This window comes from Pongo pygmaeus, chromosome 22 (genome assembly GCF_028885625.2).
Source record: "Pongo pygmaeus isolate AG05252 chromosome 22, NHGRI_mPonPyg2-v2.0_pri, whole genome shotgun sequence".
NCBI lineage: Eukaryota > Metazoa > Chordata > Mammalia > Primates > Hominidae > Pongo > Pongo pygmaeus.
The window spans coordinates 51,173,399-51,200,422 of NC_072395.2; the positions used below are offsets into that span (position 1 = coordinate 51,173,399).

General features: G+C 41.2%; 2 protein-coding genes across 13 annotated transcripts in view; one reads left to right on the forward strand and one right to left on the reverse strand.

The window, feature by feature from the left end:
* LOC129022563 (spermatogenesis-associated protein 20-like) overlaps nucleotides 1–7,005 on the reverse strand; it is a 47,007-nt gene extending 40,002 nt beyond the window's left edge. The window contains exon 1 of the mRNA XM_054468817.2: nucleotides 6,930–7,005. The gene's annotated coding sequence lies outside the window, so the exon portion shown is untranslated. The remainder of the gene's footprint in view (nucleotides 1–6,929) is intronic.
* Nucleotides 1–26,278, forward strand: part of KCNJ15 (potassium inwardly rectifying channel subfamily J member 15) — a 47,311-nt gene extending 21,033 nt beyond the window's left edge. For 3 of the 12 annotated variants that reach the window (XM_063659752.1, XM_054468808.2, XM_063659755.1), the window contains exons 2-4: nucleotides 8,176–8,278; nucleotides 21,696–21,793; nucleotides 24,038–26,278. In XM_063659752.1, the coding sequence (XP_063515822.1) occupies nucleotides 24,056–25,183 (1,128 nt within the window). In that variant the 5' untranslated portion in view covers nucleotides 8,176–8,278; nucleotides 21,696–21,793; nucleotides 24,038–24,055 and the 3' untranslated portion in view covers nucleotides 25,184–26,278. Of the gene's footprint in view, nucleotides 1–8,140; nucleotides 8,279–21,044; nucleotides 21,595–21,695; nucleotides 21,794–24,037 lie in introns of those variants that run through there. The other 9 variants (XM_063659751.1, XM_063659750.1, XM_054468812.2 and 6 more) reach the window with 5 other exon arrangements.
* Nucleotides 26,279–27,024: the final 746 nt, after the last annotated feature.

Genomic DNA, 27,024 nt, shown 5'->3' on the forward strand with positions numbered 1-27,024 from the left:
AGGCAAATTAAATGAATGAGGAGCTGATGTTCATGTGAAAGTAATTACTCTCCTCCAGTAGAAATCCTAATCCTACAAGTAACTGCAGAAATAATTAATCATAACTAAGAAGCAAACCACTCTCAGGGAGAAAAGCTGTATCTGAACTTCCACGTGCTCTTGGAGGATATGGGTGATTTACGGCATAAGAGTCATCTACCAAGTGATCTGCAAGAGCAAGTGCAGCTTCCAAGAGGGTCTGAGTCAGAACAGATAAAAGGAAGTGCTTCTTAACTCAGAGGATTTCAACACTGGGGAAGCTCATTTCCCGCAGAGATAGAACAATGTACACTATAAATCACTCTCAAAAAGCAATTTAGACAACTACACAGGTAATGATAAATGCATGGAGAGCACTCACATGTTTTGGGTTGTGTTTTTTACCTTCATTCATTCTTTATAGATTATTAATCCACGGATTAAGTCCTTGACTCATTTATAGTCATGAGTCATTAAAACTTTTCTGGAGCATCTACCACATGCCAGCAACTGTGCTACTGAGGGTACAAAGGTGGACATGGCCCAACCCCTGCCCTCAAAGAACTTCTAGGGAACACTGACTTTGCAGGCATGATTCCGTCTGCATCATGCATCAGTAAACAGCTATGTGTACTGTAGGGTATTGAGACACAATGACGTTCCCTCTGCTCAGCTCATCACCACAACCAATGTGTAGGAGCTTGCTTTTTGAGACCCAGCGATGCTTTTCTATAACTGGAAGATTCCAAGTTTCCTTTGCTTCCATTTATGCATTCAGCAGACATTAAGGCCCTGCTAGAACCTAGGCATTGGCATGTGCAAGATGAGATATGGCAGCTTGCATTCCAGTGGGAGGTGGTGGGATGTGATGGATGAAGAGCTGGCTTTTGAGTCAGACTACAATCTTAAACATTGTCACCACTACTAACTAGTTGTGTGACCCTAGGCAAATGCTTTAACTTATCTAGCCTCCATTTACTTATTCTTACCAGCATTACTCTGAAGTGTGGAGTTATACATACATGAGCTGCCGACACAGCACTAGTTACATATTCATTCTCAACTAGTGGCAGTTGTTGGTTGGATCATTATTATAATTAAATATACACAAGCAAAACAGATATCTCCAATACACTGAGATAAATATTCTTGGAGACAGAAGCGCAGGCGATCATGTAGAGAAAGCCCCAAACCCATGGGAACAGGTGGAGAAAGCACCTACCTAGAAAGGGTAACACCCCAAAGGATGGACATGAGAATGCTGGCCAAGACAGGAGGTGGGCTTTCGGGCAGATGGCATGGCATCAAGTCAATCAGTAGAGGACTAATCCATCTGGGCAACTGCAAGTCATTCTGCATGACCTGACCAGGTAACAACCTGAGGAGTGGCTGGCACCAAGGCAGGTGGGGCCAGTTTCTGAAGGGTCAGTTTCAGGAGCTGAGGCTTTGGTTTGTAGACAATGGGGCCACTAAGCTGGGAGGTAGAGTGCTTTAGGGACACCACTGAGGAGGGACTATGAAGGATGCTATAGAGAGAGGACAACTTGAGATGGGGACCTCAATTATGAGCCTGTGCTGTCATGCAAGAAATAAAGTATGTGGATCTAAACCAAGGCAGTGTCACCCAAGAAAGAAAGTGTGTGGATCTAAACCAACACAGTGACAGTGGGAAGGGAGAAAATGGACAGCTTCAAGGGATGTTGGGGTAGACTCGGGGTGCTGAGTATTTTTCAGTGCCTGAGGGTCTACGGGAGAAAGGGAGTTGCCCTGGGTAATGGATAATGAAGCTAGGCTGGGTTTAATTTGGGGTGTTTGTGGGCAATCAAAGGGAGGAACCACACACAGTTGACTGTTGTTCTGGCAGTCTTGCAAGAGCAATCTGGAACACACAAAGTCTAGGCTTCATGAACTGCAAAGGTAACATCTGAAACCATGGGAGTAGATGCAGGAGTGTGTCTTTAGTGAAAATAAAATGGTTCGAGCATGGAGCCTTGGAGAAAATGCCACTTCAAAGATTGGCAGAAGAGGAAGAACCTACAGATGGAACTGAGAAGGCATCAGAAAAGTAGAGGGCAAGTTGAGAGAAGACAGTAGCAGCAGACTGAAATGCTATGGAAATGTCAAGGAAGACAAGGAATGAAATGTATTTGCCAGCTGAGTTGTAAGTAACTCTGACCAAGTGGAATGGTGAGCTGAGAGGTTACTCCCTTGGTTGAAGAGTAATCACCCAGCCCTCAAGGAAGTGGAAGCAGAGTATCGTTTCTGTCCTTTTTAAAGCTCTTCTCCATATCCATTGACTGCTCCCCAAAGCTTGGCTTTTAGTGAAAGCCATTCTATTTAGAATGGCATTCATTGTCTCTCCTCTCAACCCCAAGACAAGCATTTTGATCTTTTTAACTCCATGGGTTTTATTACCAATGAATGAAATAGGACATGGCACACAGAGCAGACAGAAGGGCATTGCCAAGATCTTTCAACCGGGGTCCTCTCAATTTTACTTCCTGAAAGTTCAATGTCTTGGCTGAAAATAGGGCTGAAGATAGATTCAAGGAAGACCACTTGGAATTGGCCAACTAGGTTTAAACTGGGGAACAACTCCCCTCAAGTGGCAAATTGAAGGGTCTTCATCCTGCCTCATTGGCTTTAATCCCTCTTGAACATGTCAAAGTGGTTGGAAGACTGAGTCCTGGTGGGCCACATTGTGTTTCTGTGGACTGCGGACTAGTTTCAGAGGAAGCACCTGTCTGACTTAACCAGGGATCACTTAGGATGAACACCAGTTACACAGTATAGAAGACATAAATATTTGAAAATTTATTTGCAGCCACTGTTGCACAGTGCAAGCTGGCTCAGAAATTAAGGCATATATATAGTTCAAATGGGACCAAAGTAGTCTTTTGGAAGTCATAATAGGGCACACATACATGAAGTGTTGAGCAGACCTTGTAAATTAAGAGATTCATTGTGTTCAGTCAATAGTGTGTGTGTGTGTGTGTGTGTGTTCACTTTCTTTGGGAAAACAGCATTTGTAAGCCACTCACTCCCAACATCAGGGGCACGTCAGGGTGAGGGTATATAGAGGTAGCTGTTATTAGTCAGAATATAAGCGACGCCTGACTTAGCACTCTGTTACTGTTAGCACTACCGAATCTTTGATGACTAGGTGTGGTCAAAATCTTGGTTTCCAGCTGTGTTTCCTATAAATGAAGTTTCCAGATATAAACCAAATGCTAAAACAAAATTGCTGACTACAGGATCATTTTGTAATACTGTATGGGTGATTTATAAGCTGTGTTTTTTTAAAGAATGAAGTCATCTAGTGGCTTTGAACTTTCTCCCCATAGGTGAAGTTATAAGTCCAGCAAACTCCTCAGAGGCTCCTTTCTCAACAGTCATGTGAGAGAAGCCAGCCTCAATTAAGCCCCATGGCATTCACTGATGGAATAAATTACCTTCTATTGTATGTGTCTAGAGTGATGCTTGCTATAACCATCCATGGGAGAAATGAGAAAACAGTCACTCAAACCATTTTCTGGGTTCAGTACTGTGTTGTCCAGATGAGGAACAGTGGCTGCAAAAGGCCGTTTGCTATGCAGAGTGAGCTTTCACCTCCAGCCTCAGCCTCGCCTGGGAGCTGGTTAGAAATGCACATTCTCAGACCTACTGCAGACCTTTGGAATAATAATTTGCATTTAAATGAGCCCTCAGGGAATTCGTATGCAAGTTTAATCAGTATTGGTGTAAAGCAATGGATTCAAAAATTATAGCGTCTCGCAGCACACGCAAGGATACTTAGGGACTTACATGCACAATATATACATTTTTCATCTTGTTCTAACATACTACATATATTTTATTTATTTTTTTCAACTTTTATTATAGGTACGGGGTACATGTGCAGGTTTATTAAATAATAATATTGCATGATGCTGAGGTTTGGTGTATAAATCCTGTCATGCAGATAGTGAGCACAGTACCTGACAGGTAGTTTTTAAAACCACCCCACAGCCCTCTAGTAGTCTGCAGTGCCTATTGTTCCCACATTTATCTCCATGTGTGCTCAGTGTTTAGCTCCTTCTATTATAAGTGAGAATATGTGGTATTTGGTTTTCTGTTCCTGCATTAATTTGCTTAGGATAATGGTCTCCAGCTCCATCCATGTTGCTGCAAAGAACATGATTTAATTCTTTTTTATGGCTGCATAGTATTCTGTGGTATATTTGTACAAAATTTTCTTTATCCATTCTACATTTATGGGCACCTGGCTTGATGCCATGTCTTTGCTCTGGTGAATAGTGCAGAGGTGAACATAAAAATGCATGTGTCTTTTGGTAGAATGATATAGTTTCCTTTGGGAATACACCCAGTAATGGGATTGCTGGGTCAAATGACAGCTCTGTTTTAAGTTCTTTTAGAAATCTCCAGACTGCTTTCCACAGTGGCTGGACTAATTTACATTTCCATCAATAGTGTAGAAACTTTCCCTTTCTTTGCAGCCTTGGCCAGCAACTATTTTTTGACTTTTTCGTAATAGCCATTCTGACTGGTGTGAGATGACATCTCTTTGTAGTTTTGATATGCATTTCTCTAGTGATTAGTGATGCTGAGCATTTTTTCAAGTTTGTTGACCGTTTGTATATCTTCTTTTGAGAAGTGTCGGTTCATGTCCTTTGCCCATTTTTTTTAAATGGAGCAATGTGTTTTTTGCTTGTTGATTTATTCAAGTTCACCATGGATTCATTTTAAAATATGTGTAAGATATAAACACTTAAAAGGATAAAGTGGAAGCAACAACTGAATACTTCTATCATTTTGTCACTGTCCCTGCTTGGGTTACTGGTGTAGCCCACATTGGAGACATCTGGTGTAAAGAAGCAAACAGAGCTGAAAGGAATCTTGGAACTCTTTGTCTATGATGGTCAGTGTACTGGGGAACATGAAATACACAGAGGAAGTAATTTGTTGGATGAAATCGAATATACTTATGTTTGCCTATAGTTTTTATCGGTTTTGTCATTTTGAGAGATGTACAACTAATTTTCTTTTCAAGATAGAACATTGTGGCATATTCTTTGTGCTACGAATCAGAATAGGAAGATGAAATCTTTATTTCTAATTGAATTGTTCAAATCAGTGAAGTATTCTCCACCCCAACAATGTGCCTAGCTGTGGACTGGATTCCTCTCTGGGATTCCTCTCTGACCTAGAACGTTGGGCATCATAACCTTAGGCAAGTGACGTTCTTACTAAATCGGATGCTGAGTCCCCTTGAATGGCATCTCTGCCCACCCTGTGCCTCCCTTAAACATTAAGTTCCTACCACATGCCAGGCCTTGTGTTTGCTACTCAGGATGAACTACTGAGCCCAGTCTATGGGGAAAGCTAAACTCCGAGACTGATCATTACAGCAGCACAGTAAGTATTATCATGAGGTGTGGACAATGAGAAGGCAGAAGAGAGGAACAAGATGAACTCTACCTGCATGCTGGAGAAGATGACATTTGAGCGGGGCCTTGAGGGATGTGTAGGAGTTTACCAGGCATAGAGCAAAGAAGAAATATGGAATAAAGGGGTCAGCCTGAGCAAAGGTATAGGGCAGGAAATCTGCTTTATCAGCAGTATCTCTGGGTGAAGTGCAAACTCTTCTAATTCAGTCAATGAAATGAAACTTTAAGATGACTGAAAACTAGGTTCTTGGATTTGTGCAATAGATATTTGGAAATATCTCTGAGAGTAAATGATTTCATAATATTTGGCCACAACACTGTGTGGAAAGTTTCTTTGTGTAATATAACACAGAAAGTACTTCTCATTTACAGTAAAATCTGGAATACTTGGAAATGGTCTGTGCTAGGGAAATTGAATTTTCAGATTAACTGCATAAAAATGGAAAATCTGGTTGAAAAACCTTTCTAATTTTGTTTTCCTTTAGAGAGATAACTGCTGTTAATATTTTAGAGGTGTTTTATTTTTATCTTACCTAGAGAGAGAAACGGAGAGATTACCCTGCATGTTTAGCTGTATCAATTGCCTTTTAAAAAACATATTTAGCATTTTGTCATGATTTTTAAACACTGCATAATATTTCAGCCTATAAATGTTTTATAAATTTAAAACCATTTCTATATTGTTGGTGACTCACATTGCTTCTAATGTTTTAATATCATAACAAATATAGAGAACACTCTTGTATATTATCCTATCATACATTTCCTATTAAGTCTTAGAAGTAGACTTACTGACTTAAGCAGTCTAACATAAATAGTTTAAAACTTTGAGTATACATTGTCAAATTATTGCCTCCCTCAAAAAAATTCTGCTAGATTACTCTATCAGACACCATGCAGGAAGCTCTTCATTTCTGCAAACTTGTCAATGTAGAATGTTGACACGTCTTTTAAAATTTTCGGTAATTTGATAAGTGAAAAGTGAGCCCCTGGTGACTTTGTGTTTCTTGCACTGATGGTCCCTCCTCAGTCTCCTTTGCCTGTATCTGTGAATCTGCCTGGTCTTAAGGCTACTCAGGCTCAGTCTGGGTTGCTGCTTCCACACCACTGTCTAAGGGGGAAGCTCCTGCACTTTCATGGTTCAAATTCCACTTGTTGGCTTATGTGCTAAAGGCATCCCTCCTGTCCAGGTCTCTCTGTTGAAGTCCAGGCCCATCTGCACAGACCCTAGTGCTTACTTCTCTTTAGGTGTCTCCAGGCAGCCTCCAGTGCACACCTTCAGACCTGCACCCCAGAGGTGAGATCCTCCTGCATCGGGATTCTGCACAAGCGTGAGCGCCATGCTGGTGTAACACCAAAACACTCAATCTGGGTGTCCCATAACATGTGCATAATGTTAAAATTACAGAGGAAGATCCAGTGTCCTCTGAATCAGTAAGATAGCCTCTGCCCACCCCAACACACCTCATTTCCATGCCAGGAAGCCTGGAGTCATCCGTGAGACCTCCTCTTCTCTCTGCCTTGTCTTCTTAACATCCACCTGTTGGAGATGCCTGTGGACTCTGTCTGGGACCTGTCACCCAGAGCTCCTGGCTAGTAGCTCTCAAGCTACTAACACCGCCCTTGTCCATGCATCAGTAATTTCAACTCAGATTACTGAAAGTGCCAATTAAACAGACTCTCAGCATCTATGTTTGACTCTTTCCAATCCATTCCCCAGGCTGCGTTAAACATGATCACTTTCAAAAGCAAGTTTGATCCTTTCTCTTCCTTGAATAAAACCCCAAGATACTCCTTGTGCTCCAAGGATGGGGGTGACGGTCCTCAAGGATCCCACAAAGCCACGTGCAGGGGCATGGCGTGGCTCTGCCCTTGCTCCTACCCGACACTGCTCCCCTCTCCCCTACTCGATATCCTCCTCGTTTCCTGGAAGGTGCCAAGCTCCATGCTCCAACTCCAGACTAGGACATGTTATATACCCCATGTGCTAGTCTCTCATCCATCCTTGACTTTCTCCCCAGTTCTTCCCACAAATGTCTTTAAATCACTCGTCTAATGATGTATTTAATGCCTCTCTTCCCCATTTTCTTGCAAACTACCCAAGAGCAAGAATCAAATCACTCTTAATGCTTCATCAGCAGCACCCTGTGCCATGCTTAGCACATAGTTGGTGCTCAATAAATTCTTGCCACACAAACCAATAAATAAATGTTAAAGTGTTGAAATGTTGCCTTTTCAACATTTTTTGAATTGCGTTTCTACACACGTTGCCCACTTAGGAGAATGAAGGCTCTTGTTGATTTGTGAAAACTTTATATGAACCCTCTGCTGTTCATCTGTGGTAAATGCGATTCCTTTTGATAAGTCGTATTTATGTTTTATTCATTGTATGCATATGATGATAACAGTTAACACTTGTGTAATGATTAATACTAATCATTATACTAATCATACGAGCAGGCAGAGTTTTATGGTGCTTTATATGTTTTTATTTCACGCGACCCTATGAGGCATAGAAATGATCATCATCGCCATTCTGCATATGAGGAAACCGAGTCTCAAAGGGGTTAAGAAAGTTGTCCAAAGTCACACAGCTGGTGTTAACAGAAGCAGTGTCCCATGCTCTTATTCTTTACACTATACTGCCTCTGAAGAATTGTTTAATTTTTTTTAAGTACAGAAGAGATAATGTTCAACCTGACTTTTGAAGGACAGGTGGGAGTTAACCAAGAAAGGGAGAAAATGAAGAAACTTCAGGAAGGAATTCATGTGCCAGATGTGGGCTGAGAGGGCACCCAGCTGCTCAGGAAGGGGTAAGTATATACCCAGGCTCTATTCTGAGGTGAATAAAGCCGGAGAGGGAGCGAGAGCCAGGGCTTAAGGGTCTTTTTGGTTTTCCAAGGTGTTCAGGATTTGTCTTGTTAGCAGCGGGAGATACTGGAGGATTTATGAAAAAGAGTATTGTCTCAATTAGTACTCTAGATGAGTAAGCTTTCTCTTTCCTGGTAAGAGTTATCATGAAACCATGGCAATATAAAGTTGCATGTGACTGAGTGGTATATCAACTAAAAATCCACCTTCCTGGCTGGGCGCAGTGGCTCATGCCTGTAATCCCAGCACTTTGGGAGGCCGAGATGGGCGGATCACGAGGTCAGGAGACTGAGACCATCCTGGCTAACACGGTGAAACCCCATCTCTACTAAAAATGCAAAATATTAGCTGGGCGTGGTGGCAGGCGCCTGTAGTCCCAGCTACTTGGGAGGCTGAGGCAGAAGAATGGCATGAACCTGGGAGGTGGAGCTTGCAGTGAGCCGAGATCGTGCCACTGCACTCCAGCCCGGGTGACAGAGCAAGACTCCATCTCAAACAAAAAAACAAAAACAAAAGCAAACAAACAAAAAAAAATCCACCTTCCTACTTCCGAGAAGTGCTACAGTAAGGCTATGAAGACCAAGCATTATGTATGTATCTGAGCTGTTTTCTGTTATTTCCCCCTCTGTTTTTATGTCAGAAGAAACTGTACCATTACTTCTAGAGTAGAAGATGTTGGAATGTCTCCTCATTGGTCTTACTGTTCCAATCATGTGAGCACCAATGTAATGTTCATTACTAACATTAGTGCCTGCAAGGATATCCTACTGGAAAGGGGATTAGCTGTGATTTTGTTAAGTGTCCAACCAATTTTCATAAAAGACACAGTATCTGAGATGGCTGTTAAACATGTCAAGAGATTGTGTACGAGGGGAATAAATCAAGGAAGATTCTATAGGTTGGTCTGATTCTGTGATATTACCAGAATTACTGGTAATATTTACAGCATTTAGAAACTTCATCCACAGTCAGATTTAATCCCAGGGCTATGAAGCCTGGAGAATATATGGGTAGAACTCAGGAGAATCCACAATCTCACATGAGGAGAAAAGAACAGCAGTTTATTTTAAATGGCCTCTAACTAAAATTTGTATTGAGTGTGTGCAACAAACCACAGATGTACTAGCTGCAACTGTGACTTTGTCATAGTGGAAATCACAGATATTTCAATATCACATTCCAGTCATTTCAGAGACCTTGAAATAACATTGCTGCTCACCACACCTTCAAAACATTAGCTCTGATTTAATGCTTGGAAAAGTATAATTTTGTTTTTCCAGTATTGTAATAGGTGCATTTTAATATCATTGGTGTCTTCTGTAATCTTTGTGACTTTGCTTTTATCTGTCTGAACACTTTATTCTGAGAAGGCAGGCATGTGTCTCACTACTCCACCAAAAAAGACCATAACATAAAATGTTAGGAGTCCCTGAGCTAATATCTTAAAAATGAGACAAACTTCTTAGCTTTTCCGACACCTCTGGTAAGCCCTGCATTAATAGGCTGCACCCCCATCCCGCAATGGTTAGATTTGTTTTCAGAGTTTTTAGTACTGGGAAAATCTGGATAGTTTTTTTCTTCTAAGAAGGATGGCTTTACGTTAAACCCTGTCTTTAAGTTTCTTGGCCCTAGGAATGACTCTTGAGCATAAGTTTGCTTTTCCCTAGGGATGCCAGATTTAGCAGATTTAGCAAATACAAATGTAGGGCCACTCTGTACTATGCATATCTATAGATACATATATGTAAATAGTACATATATATCTCTGAATTTCAAATAAAAAATGAATAATTTTAGTATAAGCATATAGGAAATATAGCATGTGACAGGCTTATACTAAATTATTTGCTGTCCATCTGAAATTCAAATTTAACTGGGCATCTTGTATTTTATCTGGCAACTCTAAAAACACCAAATTTGGGCCAGTAGTCCTCCGGCTAATTAACTACAGATGGTTAGAATGTGTTTTCTTACACTGTACAGTGATGGAAATTAGTTAACTGCCAAATGTCTTAATTTTTGATTGAATGTGAAGATATTTTTAAGTTTGAAATTTTGTATTATCATTCAGTGATCACAGAGTCTGTTTTCAACTTTGGGACAAGCAAACAACTGAGAAATACTACCAGTCTTTAAAGCAAATTTTGGTATAAACTGTGTTCCACTGAGATACAGTTTCTATATCAGAGAAATGTGGTCAAAATGTAGACTGATAGTGAGACAGAACTTCAAAACTTTTTGACATTCATCCCATTGTTAAATAACTTGGTTTTTTTTTTTGTTGTTTTTTTTTTTTTTTTGAGATGGAGTCTCACTCTGTTGCCCAGGCTAGAGTGCAGTGGTGCTATCTCAGCTCACTGCAAGCTCCACCTCCCAGGTTCACGCCATTCTCCTGCCTCAGCCTCCCGAGTAGCTGGGACTACAGGCACCTGCCACCACGCCTGGCTAATTTTCTGTAATTTTTAGTAGAGACGGGGTTTCACTGTGTTAGCCAGGATGGTCTCGATCTCCTGACCTTGTGATCCGCCTGCCTCGGCCTCCCAAAGTGCTGGGATTACAGGCATGAGCCACCGCGCCCAGCCATAATTTGGTTTTAAATCAAGCACAAGTCGTAATTTCCATTGCCTGGGATGAGATTCATGCTAATAACCAATATGAATATGCCAATGAAGATAAGAATTTCACCTTTGCATGCAGGTGAATTACATCAGAGCCCATTAGTCATCAATTTATAGAGACTGACAACTCCACATTTATTTCAAATAAAAGAAAATGTAGTAGTCAGCATGAGGCCAGAAAACAAGCCAGTCTGAAATTTTCACCCATATTTATAACGTGCTTTCTATGTTTCCATGCCTTCATCATAGTGCAAAATATTATAAATGTGAGGCAAAGAAAGATAAATGTGAGTGGTAAAAATTGGCAGACTCAACATCTTAGTGAGAGAGAGATTTACTTAAGGGAAAATCAGTTTGGAAGTATTGCAAAGTATATAATGATGCGGCGTAAAAAGGCATGATCCAGTCTCAAGCATCTTCTCATGTCTCACAGAAACAGGAGTTAAGAAAACCAACATCACTGCTTACTTCCCACGTGTCATCTCCTGTGAATGCTCCAACCATGTCCACTTTGAAGTTTCATTAAATAAAACACATTAAGCCGGGTGCAGTGGCTCATGCCCGTAATCTCATCACTTTGGGAGGCCAAGGCAGGCAGATCACTTGAGGTCAGGAGTTCGAGACCAGCCTGGCCAATATGGTTAAACCCCATCTCTATTAAAAATACATAAATTAGCCGGGTATGGTGGTGCATGCCTGTAATCCCAGCTCCTCGGGAGGTTGAGGCACGAGAATCATTTGATCACTTGAACCCAAGAGGCAGAGGTTGCAGTGAGCTGAGATCGCACCATTGCACTCTCCAGCCTGGGCAACAGAGCAAGACTGTCTCAAAAAAAAAAAAAAAAAAAAGTCAAATACTTGCTTCTCTACCAGTATTATCTGCAAAAACAGAAGCCTTCCACTCTGATTTATACCACAGTCAGACGAACCCAAACGCTGTGGATTTCCTTCTCCTTAACCAAATGGTACTGTTTTGAGCCATCTTCTCCTCTGTTTTAGGTTTGGACTAATGCAGACAAAAATAGTGAGTGAGATTCCATGAACCTGTTGAAGAAATCTCTTTCCTAAAGAGAAAATTAGGGCCAGGTGCGGTGGCTCACACCTGTAATCCCAGAACTTTGGGAGGTCGAGGTGGGTGGATCACTTGAGGTCAGGAGTTCAAGACCAGCCTGGCCAACATGGTGAAACCCCATCTCTACTAAAAATACAAAAATTAGCTGGGTGTGGTTGTGCACACCTGTAATCCCAGCTACTTGGGAGGTTAAGGAAGGAGAATCGCTTGAATCTGGGAGGTGGAGGTTGCAGGGAGCCGAGATCGTGCCACTCCACTCCACTCCAGCCTGGGCGACAGAGACAGACTCCATCTCAAAAAAGAAAAAAAGAAAATTGAGCAGTGCATTATGGAGGCTGACATAGTACAATTCGCCTCCTCACCCCCTCCACACTCACTTCCAGACATCAGTGTTCCTGTGTTGCCAGTCATCTCACAACAATGCATGTCCAAGCCACGCTGTGATTAGAGAGAGAATATGCTTATTACCCAAGTTCTTCGCATGTTGGAGCAGGGAGAGGCCAAGGGTGGTAAACCACAGGAAATTTCCATTTGCCCTCCGCTGCAGCACTCTCACTCTATAGGGAAGTTAGTTGTTATTAAGTAATAATGTTCAGTGGAGGTTGGTCACTCATAACAACAGACAGATGTGTAATGTTTTATTTGGGTTAGCCAGCTCTCTCACAAATAAAGAGCCTGAAATTAAACTGTCTTTATGAAAATATTCAGTAAATGATACCTCTGGCTTATTCCAGTGCTCAGATTCTTTGCCATGGAAAATGGCAAATGAGTTCCCTGTTGGGTCCGGAATCTGTTTAAACTTGTCTTTGTTGAGTACAGAAGGGTTGATGTTCTATGAGATTAAAAAAAAGTTTTTAAAGAATTCGCATCGAGGAGTAAAGGGAACAATGATGCAAACCACATTTAGAGATGGAAAAGAATTTTTTTTTAGTACTTATGGAATTTCAAACAATAATAACGGAACAGAAACATAGGAAAAAAGCTACATATCTGACCGCAGAGGCAAATTGCATTATTACATGCTCACATGCAATGCAAATGTGGATTGGTCTGTAAAGGAACACTTCTTGCTTTTCTAATGCATAGTAGGGTGAGAGGGGCACCTCTCCAATTTACCAAGGCATCACTAGCAAACTCCAGCTACCGAATTGCTTGGGGAAATTGAGTTCTTTTGAAGACAGGTTCTTGGGAACTGCACCCCAAGAACTTCTGGTTAAGTAGCTCAGGTGTGGAGCCTGAGAGCCTGCATTTCCGACAATGGGGATGCTGCGGTTGGATGAGGGGAGGGGGTCACACTATTCTATACCACCCTGTTTCCAGTAGCCAGTGAGATGGATAACTCATCTCAACATATAGCGTGACCACGAAGAGAGATACCTACCCGTAAAATGGACTAAGATTCACAAAAGCTTGTTTCCAGCTCTAACCTTGTTACTGGCTCAGTAACCTTGAACAAGTTACCCAAACTTTTTGATCCTTTTATCTCCCCAGATATAAAGTGTAGAGTTTAGACCAGATCATCACTCCTCAGTGTTTTCAAATGTCATAAAAAGGCTAAACACACACACACACACACACGCACACACACATACACACACACATATATAGCTACAGTTAAGCAGGTTTTATAACTGTAGGACTTCTCAGAAACTGTAATAAACAAATGTGCAATGTGGCTCTCCAAAGAGTGAAAACAATGGGGTGTTTGGGGGCTCAGCTTCAGCTCCAGTAGGCAAATCCTTCCAAAAGTATTTAACCACAAATCCCTTTATGTGTGTGGAATACCTGAATCACACACTTCAGCAAGAGAACCCCTAATGTCCTCCAGCCTTAACTTTCCCAGCCTGGAATCTAGGTTCTCTCCACAGTCCTCCAATGTTCCCAGCCAGGCCAATGCTAAAAGCTTCCGTTAATGATACCCATTATCCAAGGAAGAAACCTGAGAGCAATTTTCTACTGACTGTTTGCTTTTTTCCAGCAATTCTCAACTTTTTGCCAAGACATTACACCCGAACTTCTATCCCCAAGGAAACATTTTCTAACTAAAAACTCCACCTGGCCACTGCAGTACTTATATATTTAACCCCAGTGACTTTCTCCATTCCTTTGTTTGAAAGTAATGAGACTAAATTTTAGACAATCTAATTTCTTGGCTTATTCATTTTCTCCATATTCCAGATAACTTTTAAGTGGTGAAGAGTATAGATTGTGGTTTTCCAAGTGTAGTCTAAGGTCTAACAGCATCAGGGATATCTGGGAAATTATCAGAACTACAGACCCTCTGGCTGCACCCTAAACCTGCTGAATCGGAAATTCTGAGGTGGGGCCCGGTCATTTCCATTTTTATCAACCCCTCCAGGTGATTCTAAAGCACACTGAAGTTAGAGACCCAGTGTTGAGATCAGAAGCATGGACTATGGATTCCAACATACCTTGTGCTATATCACAGTTCCTTTGTCTGGAATATGGGAATAATAGTAGTACCTACTTCAGAGTCTATGTGAGAATTAAATTAATATATAATGCCTAATATCAGGCCTGGCACAGGGTGAGCAATGAGTCAATTAATTATAGCTGCTTAATCTATAATGGATGCTGACGCGTAGTGAGCAGGAACTTAGCTTTGTCACACCGCACCACGAGACTCCTTTGCAAGCTAATGCCGATGATGGTGGTTAGATAGGAGTGCAGCCGTGGGAGCAGACAGAGCTGGTTTGCTCACCAGGTGCTCCATTTATTAACTTTGTGAGTGCATGTAAATTATTTAATTTCTCTTAGTTTCCTCACGTAGAAAATAGAGAAAATAATTTCTTCCCAAGGTGAAGAGAGGGATTCAATAAGATAATATCTATAACTGCTTTGAAAAGTGCCTGGACCCTTTTAAGTTGTCCCTTCCCAAATGAAAGCTATCGATGACCTAATGACAGTGGTACCTGGGAGGCCCAGTGTATCTATGTGATTACAGATCCTGAGGCCACTAGGATCTTAAACTGGGGCTTCTTGCTCCACAAAATATTAGAATGATAGGATATGATACCCTTACAACTTTCCCTAAAAAGTTATCTTGTCATGATAAATGTAAATATTGACTCAGAAGTAATCAAAAGAGAATTAGTCACCTTTTCTATGTTGTTCTTAGGGATAAGGCAAGCCATTCTTTCCATTACAATCTTGTTGAATTTGGGTTCTTTTTGTATTCAGTGTTTAGTCATAGACCAACATTCAGAGTTTACATTAAGACTATTTCAGAACTCAGTTGGGTGCAGTGGCTCTCAACTGTAATCCCAGCACTTTGGAAGGCTGAGGTGAGCAGATCACCTGAGGTCAGGAGTTCCACACCAAGCTGGCCAACATGGTGAAACCCCATCTCTACTAAAAATACAAAAATTAGCCAGGCGTAATGGTGAGTGCCTGTAATTCCAGCTACTTGGAAGGCTGAGGCAGGAGAGTCGCTTGAAACCAGGAGGCAGAGATTGCAGTGAGCCAAGATTGTGCCACTGCACTCCAGTCTGGGTGACAGAGTGAGATGCTGGCTCAAAAAAAAAAAAAGAAAAAGAAAAAAAGGAATATTTCAGAACTTTACGTCTTTCCTTTAAATGCAGTACCTTTTAGGTCAGGCATATAATCCTAAGATAAAAAAATATGTATTAATCGTGAAAGTGTCTCTGTGGTCAGGTTTCACTAGGTTTTGCCTTGTTAACGACTCTAAGAACTGTGTGGCTTACAGCAACAAGAATTTTTTCTCACCTGTGTTTCAAGTCAGCTGTAGTTGAATTATGGCTCAGTTCCAAGTTTCCTTCTTCCCACTTACCAGAAGGAAGGAACAGCCCAATCCATGACCCACCCACATGCAAGGCAAGCCGTGTGACGAGCCCGACACCTCTCTTCAGGCATGGTGTGGGTCACTGCTGTTCACACTCCATTGGCCAAAGCAGGTGACAGGGCCACACCTGACACAAGGGAGTAGGAAACACACACCCCACCCCCGCTATGCCCTGGCAGGGACAGGCCCAGGCCCAGGGAAGGATCCTTTGTGGAAGGACCCAGCCGAGAGGCACAGCAAATAGTTGGGAGCAACGTACATCAACCACAACCTCCCAAATTGTCACAGCTTTACCAATAGTTTCCAAGTTCAAACACATCTTCCAAACACAGGTCACTGAGAGGAAACTAGCTTCCAAGTGTGCTGTAATCTCAACTGGTGCTTCCCCTGAAATCCTGATAATTCTCCTGGAGGAGAATGAGTGATTCCACAGCCTCCAAGGAGCTGTCATTCTTTCTGGGCCATCTTTCAGTCCTCAGTAGTCTAAGGAAAAAGTGTTTTTGCAGAAGGAAAGTAGAATTTCCCCAGGAGATACAAACCGAAGGATTGCCTTCTGGAATCTGCTGAGAATCCACTTTGTCCACCTTGCTCGTTTTCAATGAACATGTCTTTCTGAGGCCACTTGGCAAAGCTATCTGTGCCCTTGGCTGGTATGGATGAGTTAAAAGCTGGACTTTGAACAGTCAGACCAGCCTTTAAAGCAGATCCTTCACTGCTCTGTAGTGTAGGGAGGAAAATGGCCCAAGGCCAAGGCCAAAGGTCGTGGTGCACATGCTCCTGTGACCACAGTCGAGGGAGCCCGAGGAGGAGAGCTAAGCCTTTATTCTCAATTGTTCTAAGCCTCCTGAGCTCAGTGAACCCCAAGTAGATTCTTGTCAAGCATTTCTTTTCTACTTAATATTTAAAATATTAAAATATTTAAAATATTTGACTTAAAGTCAAATTTAATCCAGGCATTTTTTATTTCTGGACAAAGACATCATTGAAAAATTAATTTGTCAGAAATATATGACATGCAAAAAAGCAAAAAAGCTTTTTAAGCAACTTTTCTTACAAACAGGAAGCTATGTTTTTTCAGAGCTTACAAGTGAGATCCACCACATGTTAATTTTAGTCTGGAAATCCAAAGTTACAATTTGATTTAGATTTCACTCTTTATGCCTCATCACCCTGGTTAAAAGACGTGGAATGAGGTCGCTGAAGGCCTAGTTGAGGAACCCCGGTTTTGGGGAGCCACTGTCTCCCCATTTTTCTGTAAGTGAGAAATGTTTTTTCTATGGGGCCTTTGCTTTGTTAGTTCACTGTGAAACGCAGAATTAAGTTTTCTCGAGATGGGCAAATTGAAAACCTTCAAAATCTGGCCTAACAGAGCTCTAAGTTTTAAAGACATCAATGTTGTACTTACTCGGAATAAAAAAAAAATCATTCTTAAACTGAATTTATTTTCCCTAACAAAGCATCCATGTGACAGCAGGACCATCCCCCTTTTATGCATACTTTTGAAAAAAATCCTTTTATTGAGGTACAATATACATATGTAATTTACCATCTTTAGCATTTCAAGTGTACAGTTCGGTGATAATAAACACATTTCAATTCTTTTTTTTCCCTTTCATCCCCCTTCAAAATCTCTGGTAACTGTTAAACTCTCTATTTTCATGAGATCCACCTTTTTTTTTTTTTCCCCTGAGACGGAGTCTCGGAGCCTCACTCTGTCACCCAGGCTGGAGTGCAGTGGCGCGATCTCGGCTCACTGCAACCTCTGCCTCCTGGGTTCAAGTGATTCTTCTGCCTCAGCCTCCTGAGTAGCTGGGATTACAGGCGCCCGCCACTATGCCTGGCTAATTTTTGTATTTTTAGTAGAGACCATGTTGGTTGAACTGATCTCGAACTCCTGACCTCGTGATCTGCCCACCTCAGCCTCCCAAAGTGCTGGGATTACAGGCATGAGCTACCATGCTCAGCCGAGATCTACTTTTTAGCTAACACATATGCATAAGAACATGCTATATGCGTCTTTCTGTGCCTGGCTTATTTCACTTAACATAATGGTCTTCTATTCCATCCACGTTGCTGCAAATGGCAGCATTTCATTCTTTCTTATGGCTAAATAATATTCCATTGTGGATATACCACATATTCTTTATCCATTCATCCATTGTTAGACACTGGGTGGATTCCACATCTTGGCTATTGTGAATAGTGCTACAATGAACATCGGAGGGCAGGTGTGTCTTCAAGATACTGATTTCATTTCCTCTGGATCTATACCTAGTAGTGGAATTGCTGGAGCTTATGGAAATTCTAATTTTAGTTTGTTGAGGAACCTCCATAGTGTTCTCCATAGTGACTGCACTAATTTCCCACCAGCAGCATAGAAGGGTTCCCCTTTCTCCAATCTGGAGGAGCTCATTTTTGAGACTTAGAGAAAAGTGATAGCATGTACACACGGGCTGACTAACATAAATGAGGGCTGAAAATCTATTGTGGGAGTTAAAGATTTATCTGAACTTAATTTTAGCTAATGTTTTTACTAGAATTATTTGTATTATATATATTTCCTATAGCTATAAATGTTATAATACATGCTTATATATTCTACAACATATACTATTTATATAACATTTATAATAATACATGTTAGTAATATATTACAGTTTTGATCAGATTCTCCATATATTCCTGCTTTAAAACATTCATGACTTTGAGTCCCTGGGTAGTTGGCATTGAACTATGAGGATGGCAGAGGTTGTACATTCCTGGAGTGGATACACAGCTGCTCTCAGTGCCTCTGTGAAATGACGTTATTTTAGGATGCTAAGGGAAAGTTGAGCCATAAGGCTCTTTGTCAAGGGGAAACCTTATATCACATGTGGTTCCCAGTGTGTGTTCCTGGAGCACCAGAGACAGCATCACCTGAGGACTTGTTAGACGTGCAAATTCTCAGGGTTCACCCCAAACCCACTGAATCAGCAACTCCGAGCCTTCCAGGTGATTCTGATGCGGCAAAGCTTGAGCCCCTCTGTCAGGGCAGTTGCAGGCATGGGCACAAGAGCCTTGCTGTGGAATGTACCACTGCCCTGTGTCTGCTGTTGGGAACTTGGGCGAGTCACTTACCCTCTCTGTGCCTCAGTTTCTTCATCATGGGGATAATGATGCTGCCTACTTCTCAGGGTTGGTGTGAGGGTTAAATAAGTTTCCATGTGGAAAGCACTTAGAACGGTGGCAGGCATGTGGTGGTTTAAGTGTTATCTATTTATGATGATGATGATTGTCATTATTGATCTGAACTTTTATTGCTATCATTACTTCTCTGAATATTTATCACATTATCTTATTATTGCTATAGTTACTATTTATCTGCATCTTTCCCACTGTGGGCCACTCTAGCTCCATCCTTGCCTATTATTTGCTTATATATTTCTTCCAACTGGTCAGGTAGCTTTCTGGTCATTTCCAGGTTGATTTCTCTGATGGAACAGTGTGTTCCAGCTTGCTGTGGTGGGTTTTTGGATTGTTCATCCTTATAAGAGCTTCTGTCTTTGATGGATTTTTTTTACTCCCTCAAGATGGCAATGGGTACTACCCTTCCATTTGCCATTATCCTTGCTGTGTCCCCAACACTGGAAGTGTAGTTCTCCATATAGCTAAGTACCTTTTTCAATGTGCCTTCTGTTTCATTCTGTTTCAGAGTGTGTTTATTTTCTTTCCTTTAACTTCAGAAAACAAATGCTCACAGCATAAGCACTCAGTGACCTCAGACCATGGATCTTTTACTGGTTTGAAGTAGGAGAAAGTAATACTGACCTAACCATTCAATAGTTGTAAGAACTTCACTTAGGTAGATATTGCCATTCTAAGAATTGCAACCCCAACCCACAAACTGAAACGATATAACAAAAACTGCAGAAATAAACATTATTTCCAGAAATTAAAGAAAACTGTTAATGGTTTATATGAAATATTGCTTAGCTGGGAGGATTAACCCTTTTCTCATTTGCCCTGAGAATACTCACTGGCAGCACTTGAGGCTGCAGCATTTACCTGGAGATGATTTTGCCACACAGTATATCATTTTTATTATTATTTTCGTGTCACTATAGTATATCAACCTTGGAAACAAAAGACAACATTCTATTTATAGCATTCTGCTTTTAGTAGTTGTATTTTTATTTACAAAATATAGTAATTCTCAATCGCTGAAAATGTCAAATCCTGGAAAACACAGCATTCCTACACATAATGTTAACATCGGTCTCCAACAGTTGTTAGCCAAAGATTCATTTGATGAATCCGATTTTTCTGAAATAGACAATTCTGATGATTCAGATGATTCTGATGTTAGTTCTGTTTAGAAATAACTCCAAGAATGATTTTTATGTTTTATTTTCACATTGAAAATCAATCAGATTTGCTTCAGCCTCGAAAAGCATGTTTGTGTAAAATTAAATGAGCACTGGTTGCAAGCTGCACTTTTTTTTTAATGGGAAAAAGGTTAAGATAGGGAAAATTAGAAGAAAGTATTCTTCTCTCATTCTTTGTGTTTTTATCTTTTGGGAAACTGTTATTGTTGCTTACCATGTTAGAAGTTAAGCCAGGTCTATTGAAGAATCACTAAGGGAATATAACCTAAGGCAGTAACATAAAATTATATGAAATAAGAGTATGTATCAACAATGATTCAAACTTCATGAAAGAAGTCTGCTGAGGAATAAAATTCTATAAATTAAGAGCCTATGATGAAGTGCAATTCATAAAGCCTATGGGTAAGATTGATGGGCACAAAGAAGATTCTGGGTCTTAATAGAGCAATGACAAAGAGGTCGTTTGCCAAACAGGCTGTGGCCACACTGGCAGGATCCAGCCTGTAAGAGTATGCACAGGTTAATTGGGAATACTTTAACTATAAGAGAGTAATAACTGTAAATAATTGGCAGATCAGAAGAAACGTAGGAAGTATAAGTGTGCCTGTGTGTGTGTGAGAGACATAAAAATATATGAGTGTAGACAGATGGATGATTGATAGATAGATACAGATCATAGATAATTGATAGGTAATAGATCAATAATTGATAGATGATAGATAATATGTAGGTAGATATTTAGACCAGTAATAAATAGATAGATAATTGATAGGTAATTGATAGGTAATAGATAATAAATGATAGATTAGATAGAGAGATAATTGATAGATAATAGACTGATAGAAGATAGATAATAGGCAGATAGCTTAGGAAGAATTATTTTCAAAAAGTAGATGCAAAAGAACTTCTTGAATTTAAAGGAGATTACATGAAACTGTGGACGTTTAAGGGGATTTTGTGGTGGACTGACAGGAACCCTGGGCTAGCTTCCAAAGACTTTGGACCTTGTTCTTTCTGCCAGGACCCAGCTGTGTCAAGTGGGATGGTTCTGACAATCTTTTCCACTCTAATGTCCTATGACTCAACGGTAGCAATGCATTTCCACAGGCGGTAAAAATATTCTAGACTCTTCCCTTCCAGCGCTCACTGTTTACTTCCTCTGCATTTCCCCTTCCTGCCTCCCCGTGTGCCGGTCAGTTCATAGCGGGCCTCAATGAGGGTGGGTTAACCCTCTCTTTCCAGGGTGTTTTGCTACGGAGCTCCCTCCAGGGGCTGGGAACTGTGTGGTGAGGGCTGTGGTTGGGGTTCAGCTTCCTTCTTAAATCGTTCTTTGAACCTTTACCCTATTCTGTGCACTGTGCCGATTTCCAGGGATTGGAAGGTAAATGCCATGGCGTAACTCTTAGAAAATCATCGGGGGTCAGTTTTACTGGGGTGCACTTGGTAACCATCTATGAATCCATGTGTCCCTCTTTCTTTCAGGCAGTAGCAGAATCCCATGGTAGCCAGGTGGGTGAAGGGGAGCGAGGACGTTCTACCTGCCTTGAAGAAGACACCTGACCTGCGGAGTGAGTGACCAGGTAGTAGACGGTTCTGAGGGCATCACACACTTGAGGGAGGGAGGAGGACAGAGAGGGCCATGGCACCCTTTGACTGCTGACTGCCAGCTGCTCTCTTTCCCACTGAGAAATGCTGCCCCCAACACACCCAGAGGCTCTAGGTCTTGTCCTGTGATTTCTGTCCACCAAGCCTTGATAAGGAGGTATGATAGATACCATTAACTCCAGCACTAGATACACAGGACTGCAGCAAAAGCGCTCTCAGCAGAAAGAGGAAACAGATCCAGTTCATCCCAAGCCTGGCTTGCTGCCCCTTTGAAAGAGAGTTTAAAACAGAAGCTTCATGGTGCTGCCTTCATAAAAACGGGGCCAAACTTTCCAGAATCTGGCAGAGGGCTGAGTGCCCGCAGGACACTTGTGTATCACTCACACTGGAAAACTTAAGCCTCTGTTTTTATTTCAGTGGATTGAATGGCATGTAGTTTCCTCAGCAGTTTAAAAAGAATGCATGCAGTCACTTGCAGACAGGCTGCATTTGTCTCTGCTGGTGCTCATGTTACAAGTTTGTCTGTGCATTTGGGCATGCCAACATGGCGTTTCATTTCCAAACCTTTACTGTGGTCACTTCCCTCTTCGTTACACTGAGAAGTGTTGCTGAGAGTATAGTAAAGCCCTAGTTCATCAATTATATCCTGTACTTTTCTTCTAACTTGATCCCAAAACAGTGGAATTTGCTTCAAGGTAAACAAATTTTGAATAATGTATGGCCCTTCTTTTCAACAAAAATGAAAACGTGACTTTCTAAGGAAAAATCAATTTCAAGGGGGCATTTAGTAAATAACACACTCTTAATAATGTAACAGGAAAATTAAAATGCCCAGCAGACCCATTGCATCCTGAATAGGTGTTTGCTGCTAATGGATACAGTTTCCATTTCCTTGAAGGGATTTGCCCAGAGGATTACTTTCAAAACTTCCATTGAGATAATACTGCTCTAACAGAAAGAGCAATGCATGAATCTGTATATCAGTTCCTTAATAAAAGGGAAGATTTTTTTTAATTCTTAAAATACCAATGAGGTGAAGAAAAACATGCCACTCAGGTAAAGTTACTCTGTAATCACCCACATTATCTTTTTCAAGGAATGTGGGGGAAATTTATGTCAGTCACCAGGCAGGTACTAGAAGATGCTAGGGGCCTCACAGACAGCTTATTCCCGCTGTTAACATGGAGCAGAGCATTCCCTGGGGCTGAGCATGGAAGCCCAGCACTTCTTATAGGTAGGTCTTTCCTACTATAATATTAGATGCCTACAATTATTGACTTTTTTCATTTGCTCTTTAAAATAGATTTCTCCTGCTGGTTCTGCTTAGTTCTAAGGAGGAAGGTAGAATTTTGGTGCCATACCTAAATATCATGTCTAAAATGACATTGGTAGCACTTTTCCAAGAATAACCAGCATATTGATCAAGCCATTAATAAAGCCTAATTATTTGCTATAAGAATGTTTTGGGTTGTTTCAAACTGAGTTTTTTCCAAAGTCATAACAAAACTAGGAGAGGTTGTAGATTCTTAATTATTCATTAGATTAGGGGGAAAACAAATTGCTATTACAAAGAATATCATGCAAAAAATAAGTTTTAAAAAATGCATTACTACTGAGTTTTAAAAAATGCATTACTACTGAGTTTTAAAAATGTATACTAACATTCTCCATATCAAGAACTGTTTCATGGATGGTAGATTTTAGTTATAGCAGTACTGGACTTACACTCAGTCAAATAATTTTAAATTTTCTATAATTGGGAATACATAGTAGCTGAATATAAGTAAACATATTACTCTATGAAATAAATGCATAAGAGTTTGTTATCACAAAAAACAGCATAACACTATTTTTTTGAAATACGAGGCTCTTTTAACACTTTACCTTATTTAATAGTGACAAAACCCCTGAGGAATAGGTTGTATTGCCATTTTAAACATTGGAGAGCAGAGGTCCAGAGAGGTTAAATAGCTTTCTGCAGGTCACACAGATGATGAATTGCAGAGTCAGCATTTAACCCCAGTCTGCTTTTCTGCAAAGCCTCTGCTCCTCACTCTACCCTACCAACCACCTAAGTATAGATCAGTTAATCTTGCCTTCAGAATTCTCCTTTCTTGTGTACTTCCATGTACATTCATACTTACTTCACATGATGATTCTATTTTCTGGAAGTTCCACCACATATGGCGATAATGAAACATCTTTGTCATTTCTCTAAGTGTTTCCAGAGCCTGGCAATGGATGCCATTCACATTGGCATGTCCAGCACCCCCCTGGTGAAGCACACTGCTGGGGCTGGGCTCAAGGCCAACAGACCCCGCGTCATGTCCAAGAGTGGGCACAGCAACGTGAGAATTGACAAAGTGGATGGTATATACCTCCTCTACCTGCAAGACCTGTGGACCACAGTTATCGACATGAAGTGGAGATACAAACTCACCCTGTTCGCCACCACTTTTGTGATGACCTGGTTCCTTTTTGGAGTCATCTACTATGCCATCGCGTTTATTCACGGGGACTTGGAACCCAGTGAGCCCATTTCAAATCATACCCCCTGCATCATGAAAGTGGACTCTCTCACTGGGGCATTTCTCTTTTCCTTGGAATCCCAGACAACCATTGGCTATGGAGTCCGTTCCATCACAGAGGAATGTCCTCATGCCATCTTCCTGTTGGTTGCTCAGTTGGTCATCACGACCTTGATTGAGATCTTCATCACCGGAACCTTCCTGGCCAAAATCGCAAGACCCAAAAAGCGGGCTGAGACTATCAAGTTCAGCCACTGTGCAGTCATCACCAAGCAGAATGGGAAGCTGTGCTTGGTAATTCAGGTAGCCAATATGAGGAAGAGCCTCTTGATTCAGTGCCAGCTCTCTGGCAAGCTCCTGCAGACCCACGTCACCAAGGAAGGGGAGCAGATTCTCCTCAACCAAGCCACTGTCAAATTCCACGTGGACTCCTCCTCTGAGAGCCCCTTCCTCATTCTGCCCATGACATTCTACCACGTGCTGGATGAGACGAGCCCCCTGAGAGACCTCACACCCCAAAACCTAAAGGAGAAGGAGTTTGAGCTTGTGGTCCTCCTCAATGCCACTGTGGAATCCACCAGCGCTGTCTGCCAGAGCCGAACATCTTATATCCCAGAGGAAATCTACTGGGGTTTTGAGTTTGTGCCTGTGGTATCTCTCTCCAAAAATGGAAAATATGTGGCTGATTTCAGTCAGTTTGAACAGATTCGGAAAAGCCCAGATTGCACATTTTACTGTGCAGATTCTGAGAAACAGCAACTTGAGGAGAAGTACAGGCAGGAGGATCAGAGGGAAAGAGAACTGAGGACACTTTTATTACAACAGAGCAATGTCTGATCACAGGGGCGCCATCCAGGTTTAACCCTGCAAGCTGTTTCCACATCATAACTCCCTTCAAACACAAAGATTGCTGTGAAAACGAAAATGTGTAGACACACTCTCAAAAACTGCATGGACATACAAAATCAATCTTTTCCTTTGATCTTGTGGCTAAACCAGCATTTCTGTGATTGAGAGATTTCCTGTTAATTGCTTCGTCTGAAAGTGAACTCTCATAATTCAAATTGTATAAAATAAAGCTACATTTCTAAGAGCTTGGTGTAGGGCAATTGGAATAATGTCCTGTTAGATAAACAGACATTTAGCAATGCTGACATTAAAAGGAAATGTATTTCTATACAAGATTATTAGCTGTAATACAAGATATTTATTTAACCAATGACCTTATGGCTGAGAGTTGAATTGTGGTTCAGTATTCATTGACCTCGTTGCTTTAAAACATGCTCTTTTTGTTCAAGCAGGAAAAATATTATATCTAATGATGTCTATGTGGTAATACCTAAAAAGAGGTAGAGAGACTCTATGTTCACAAAATATAGTAATTTCATTTTTACCTTTCTTCACTAGACTGAATGAATTGTATGGAAGGAAATTGATCAGATCTGTAATTTACAGCTGTGGAAACCTACACGAATGGGGCTGATGCCATTGTTTCCTCTATTTTTTTTTTTGAATCTACTATCCTCTTTCCATTCAAAATGTTTCCATTCAAAATGTGGTTCACAGACCCGCCACATCAGCGCCATCTGAGAGCTTATTAGTAATGTGTAGATTCTCAGGTCCCAGCCAGACTTACAGAATTGGGGTCTGTATCTTAACAAGAATCCCAGATGATTTGTGTACAAGTGAAAGTTCGAAAGCTCTGCTCTGGACAACATTTTCAAAGCAACTTTCTGAAGCCATGTGGAAAACTGACTCTGTGGGTACCGTATCCCTGTGGCATCCAGACCTGGCCTCTCTTCATTTCATTATTATTGGCCAATATTTCTTTCAGCCATTTCATTTCTTATCTATTAAAATGCCTTGCCCATAAAGGAACTGCATAGGATTATCCCCTGCATTCCAAGAGCAAAATAAAGCTCTTGAGAGTAATTGTTGTCTCCCTCATGCTTGCTGATTACAGTTAGCACAAAAGAAAAATTCAGCTGCCTGACAATACAGGAAATGTTCTCAGATGCTGAAGTTTGTAAGGTCCGGTGGGGCCATGAGGAAGAAGAGGAGCTGAAGGTAAGAAACTCATAAACAAGATGACTCTTTGATGCATGAACAAGATTTGAAAATCTCAAGCCTGTAAAGAATACCCCTGCTATTTAAATAAAGCTCATACCAAGAGGTAACTTTTTGCCCTGGGCCAAATTCAGGGGTCTAGTGCCCTTCATTCCTTTGAGGCAAAAAATAAATGGGCTATGACTGGTTAAATGTCCAAAAGGTGAATTCTCATTTCATTCAAACAAAGACAGATTTGCGCATTCGCTCAAGCAGAATGTGGCCATGAATATTCAGCCCCTGCATACATACAAAGATGTACGCATGATTCCCCCCACCAAGCACAAACACAGTCACACACGCACACACGCACACATGCACACACACACGCACACGCGCACACACGCACACACGCACACACACGCACATGTGCACACACGCACACATGCACACACACACGCACACACACACACACATGCGCACACACACGCACACACACGCACACACTTGCACAGGCCCTGGCTCTTCAAGCATAATCATGGTAGTCATCAGTGAAAGACATTTGCGATTAAGACAGCAAGTCCTTGACAAATATGTTCATGTCTATTTGGTTCTAGTTCTATAAAAATATG